The sequence below is a fragment of the Arachis duranensis genome, chromosome 2 (genome assembly GCF_000817695.3).
Source record: "Arachis duranensis cultivar V14167 chromosome 2, aradu.V14167.gnm2.J7QH, whole genome shotgun sequence".
In the NCBI taxonomy this organism is placed as follows: domain Eukaryota; kingdom Viridiplantae; phylum Streptophyta; class Magnoliopsida; order Fabales; family Fabaceae; genus Arachis; species Arachis duranensis.
In genome coordinates this window covers 77,118,645-77,123,756 of record NC_029773.3, presented here as the reverse complement: position 1 = coordinate 77,123,756, position 5,112 = coordinate 77,118,645, and the positions used below count along the sequence as shown (strand labels likewise).

The 5,112-nt window shown below is 26.0% G+C and overlaps 1 protein-coding gene across 1 annotated transcript; it reads right to left on the bottom strand.

Moving 5' to 3' along the window:
* Positions 1 to 1,861: 1,861 nt before the first annotated feature.
* Positions 1,862 to 4,791, bottom strand: LOC107475004 (probable glutathione S-transferase). Its single transcript, XM_016094647.3, has 2 exons — positions 4,410 to 4,791; positions 1,862 to 2,426 (listed from the first exon to the last, which is right to left on the bottom strand). Exons 1-2 carry the CDS (start codon positions 4,731 to 4,733, stop codon positions 2,073 to 2,075), a joined length of 678 nt encoding a protein of 225 aa, XP_015950133.1. The 5' UTR covers positions 4,734 to 4,791; the 3' UTR covers positions 1,862 to 2,072.
* Positions 4,792 to 5,112: the final 321 nt, after the last annotated feature.

Sequence of the window (5,112 nt, the reverse complement as noted above, 5' to 3'; positions counted from 1 at the left end):
CTACCCTCAAAACTCGTCGTTGTCCCTAGGTCAGAGACCATGTCGACACACTCATGACCATCAATAATAATGATGATCTCACAAAAGGTTTTGAGATGTTCTTGTGGGAAAAGGAGGACACGGAGACTTCCTCGTCATTGTCAGGTATCACCTCGAAGGGTTTGCAATGGATGCTATAGCGGGTTGGTCTTGAAAGCTCATATGATGACTGCATCGCCATGATTGCTGTTTTCGACATTGATTCTAATTAATTATTTTTTTTGTCTTACATCATCATTGAATGTTCAATTTATTAGGTATATAGATAGTTATTTTAATTTTTAATTGAATGGTTATGTTATTCGATTTAATTTAAATATATACGATTAACAATGCTAGATGGTCATTTCACTAAGTAGTGGGATGATTAATGACGATGGAATAGCAGACAGTTGGAGGGAAAAGAAGGGTGTTTAGGTAAATTTCATTGACAAATTAGAGTTGAGATGATTAATTTTTTAAAATAACTATTTAAATTTTTTTTTTTATGTATTAGACCAAATTTAAAATCCTTTGTAAGCACTGTCAAGATTTCACATTGTTTCTCTAACAAAATTCATATAGAAAAGAAAGCATACTTGTTTGTGGCATGATAATCGGTAGTAATTTCTAATTTGTGCATGGTCTGCTGCCTAAATTTTTTTATGAGTATCAAGTTAATTTGTATCTCAAAATTTTTGTACTGGGAATACTATAATTATTTGAACTTGTAGAACTTCAATTCTATTCTGCTTAAAAATCATTTTAGTTACATTTAAAATGCTTTAGTAATCTATATTGTAATTTATTATAATATAGATATTGGTTTAACTTATATAGGAAATTAATTAATAATAAAATATTTTTTTACAAATTATACATATGTGTTTTGTCTCTAAAAATAATGTTGCAAAAAATTAATACTATGTATTTGTAATTAAAAGAAAAAAATATTGCCAAAAATTCGATAGTGTTACAAAAAATTTTAAAAATGAAAAATTGTCAACAATTATGTTAAAAATATCTGTCTCACAATATTATATTTTTTTTTGTAATAAATCTTTTTTTTGTTACAAAACCATTTTGTAACTCTAATTACAATGAAAGTTTGGGTTAATAGTCAAATTAGTTTCTAAAAAATAACTCATTCTTTAAATTCGTCTTTAAAAAATTTTATCAATCAAATTAGTCATTCAAATATTATAAATTTATCATTTTTGCCTTTAGTCATTCAATTAGCAGTTTTTGCCAATAATTGATGACACGAAACATTAACTCATACCATACATAACACCTAGCATATCTAATTAAAGGCTAAACAAATATATATTTATAAAAATTTATCAATTTAGTGTCGTTTGATTATATTAGAATTAGTATTTATATAATTAAAAATATTGACTAAATTAATAGATTTTTATGAATATATTTATTCAGTATCCAATTGAATATGCTAGGTATTATGTATGCTGTCAGTTAATATTTTATATAATCAATTATTAACAGAAACTATTAATTGAGTGATGAAAAAACAAAAATAATTAATTTACTTGTAATCTTTAAATGACTAATTTGATTGAATAATTTTTTTAAGAATAAATTTAAAAAATAATTCATTTTTTAGGAACTTGTAAAAATTTTGTAACAATTTAGTTTTGTTATAAAAGCATTTAGTAACAAAACTAATATATTTTTTAATAATTATTTTTATACAATTACTATTTTTTTTGTAATGCCCAAGAGTGTGTTAAAAAAAAAACCTATGGTGGTTGATTATTCATATTATCATATAGACTATCCAATCAATCCTTTTCTAAAAGTATAGTAAAACTACTCATGAAAGTCCAGGTAAATATTCTCTATATTACATTCCCTCACTTGAGCAATATTAATAATTTTTTCTCATATATAACAATAAAATAAAAGTAGTCTTCAGTTGAGCTCACAGTGCGGCTAATTTCGCAACCTAATAACCTATAATAACGAAATAACATTTTAGCTTATACTCTTATTATATTTTTTATTATGAGTATAATTCACGTCACGACATTACTCTACTTCAACGCAGCATACCGGGCTTTGTAAAAGCCCAAAAGCCCATTTCTTGGAGGTAAGTTGTCCTTCACAACAGGGTGGTTAGTGAATTCTTGACTCCACTTATGTAGATTAGGGAATTTGTCAACGGTCAACAAAGTCAAGTCCGCAGCTTCTTCAAGAAGAGGGAGCCAATAAGCTATGAAGCTAGCAGCAATGTCCACAAGACCAATTGTGTCTCCACCAAAGAACTTGTGATTATAACGCTTCAGCTCATTCTCAATAAATTGAAGGGCTTCAGTTGCTTCTTGAATGGCCTTCTCACGTTCTTCATTTTGAATAGTCCATGCAGCCTTCACTACTGTAGGAATGCACTAGCCACAAGAAAAACAAAAATGAATGGGGCTTTATATTTTACGCTATTTTTAAACATTTCATAAATAATATTTGTAAGAGTTAGTGTTTAAAATATTATCTAAAATTAGGTGGAAGAGATGAATAATTCAGACGGATAATGAGTAAGTTAGGATAGAATTTAGATTTTATTTTAATTTTATTTATAGGTTTAAAATTTGTTTAAAACTTAATCGTATTCTATATGTAATTTGAAAATATTACTTCTACTCGCATCCTAAAATTTCACACCCAATTTTATCCTGTCCAATTCACAACAAATTAATTTTTTTAAGTTAAACACAATATATATTTCATTATTTTATAATTCATAATCATATTAATAAAACTGGAGATCGGATAAATTAGACCTAATTAAACTTATATCCAACTTTACTCGTAATTCAACCCGTTTCGCTTTTAAACCTATCCAAATGCTCCGGTTCGGTTGAATTTAGATACCCGTGGATAAAGTTAGTATTATCAATCCTAAATGAATTAAGCCAAGTCAAATTTAAGCTTAGCTTACGATATTCATCATTAATAGACCGAGTTTAATTATAGAATTAAAATTCGGTTACCAAAAACTCACGAATTAAATCAAATTTATTAGTAACTCAAAGGGCATGAATATACTTATTACAATTATAATTATAATTTACATACGATTTTCTTACTCTGTTGATCCCTATAGTTTTAATAAATTTTTAATTAAATTTCTATATTTTTATTATTTTTAATTAGGTCTCTATATCATATCAGATTTTGTAACTAATTCTCTATCGTGACAAAAATGTTAGAATTAACAGAATATTCTGTTAAACTATATAGAATATTCAGTTAAGTATTAGACATATTCATTTTGTTTAACAAAATATTCTGTTAATTTCAACGTTTTTATTACGACAGGACTTAATTACAAAATATGATATGATTATGTTCAATAATTTTTAAAACAGAATTTTGCAAAAAATTATCTAACTTCCAAACTACGTAACTTCTTCATTAAAAATGGTATTGACTTGAAACCAATTGAAAAAGAAATTTGAATAGATTAAGTTTAACTATATTAATTTTTGAAGGTGGTTGGATTTAATTTGGATTTTATATGAAATTTTGAATGTTGTACGCTATTGCTATTTTTTTGTTTTTAAGACACTACAGAGTAATCACAATTTTGCTTTTATTCTCGAAGTTAGAGTAAGTAAAAAATTATAATTTTTGGTTTAATAAAAATCTTAGTCCAAGACGGTTGTTTGGATATAAAGTTAGTGCAATTTCAAATTTATTTGATATTTTAAAAACAAAATTAAAATTTGGTTGCCAATGTTGTTTTAATAACTATTTTGAGTATGATATTTAAGAATTAATTTTTATACTATTATCAAGTATTTTAAGAATATATTATTGTGAATTAAATCAAAAAGAAAAACACCACACACATTTTAAAGATCACACATAAATCAATTTGATCTCTTATATTATTTATGGTACTTATTTTAAAATAACACTTACTAGGGATAACTCAATTAAAATGTTATCTTAAGAACTAATTTCATTGGTGTTAACATTTTAGTGGTCCAATTGAAGCGATAAATCTTTTATAGACCAAATTAAACTCATATGGTTTTTCATGCACCAATTTGGACATTAACTAATCCATATTTTTAAATTTAGACATTATTCTATAATCTCCAAATATTAGGTAATATAAAATTAAAACAAAAAAATTAAAGGCTAATTACAAAATTAAATCAAAATGAAAATAAAACAAAAAAATCTTACTTATACAATCAAATTATAAAATATCTTTTCGATACATATAGATAATTATAAGAATTTAATCTTCATAGTTAATAGAAATAAAAATTAATTTCTGTAATTATCAAATTTTCATCACTAAAAGTAATTTCGCAATTAAAAAATATAAGCAAATGAAATAACTATGTCCACAAAAGACTTACCTTTTCATCAATGAACTTGGCCCAAAATCGAGCCATGGCTTTGTCATAAGGATGTTGAGGCAAAATGGCATGGTTTTTGTTCCAAGTCTCATCAATGTATTCAAGAATCACAAGGGACTCTGCTAAGGGTTTTCCATTGTGGACAAGCACAGGCACCTTCTTGTAAATAGGGTTGTATTTGAGAAGTAGTTCACTTTTGTTTCTAAGATCTTCTTCAAAGTAAGTGTATTTTACTCCCTTCAGTTTCAATGCTATTTGCACCCTTCTTGCATATGGGCTTCCCCCAACACCAAAGAACTGAACTTCTCCACAGTCTTCAGCCATGTTTGTTAGTTGATTTAATTTCTACAATTGTGAATATTGTTCTTTTAACAAATGCCAATGTTTCTGGCTTCTGCTTTTTTTATACATAATTAGTTTGGTCATCGATTAATTATGAGTTAGGTAAGATAAGAGGTGTAGAAGCTACCACGTCGTATTATATGTATTTGAGAATCATGGAAATTACCATATGTCACATATGTGACTTATGTGTAGAGTAATGTTAGGTTATAAAAATGGTAGATATACACTAAATTAGTTATTAAAATTAGTTATTAGTATAAAATATATATTGGAATACAAATATACATTAAAAATGGTAATTAATTTTAATATATATACATCATATTTTTGCTTAGAATTTCATTGAAATCCCATCATT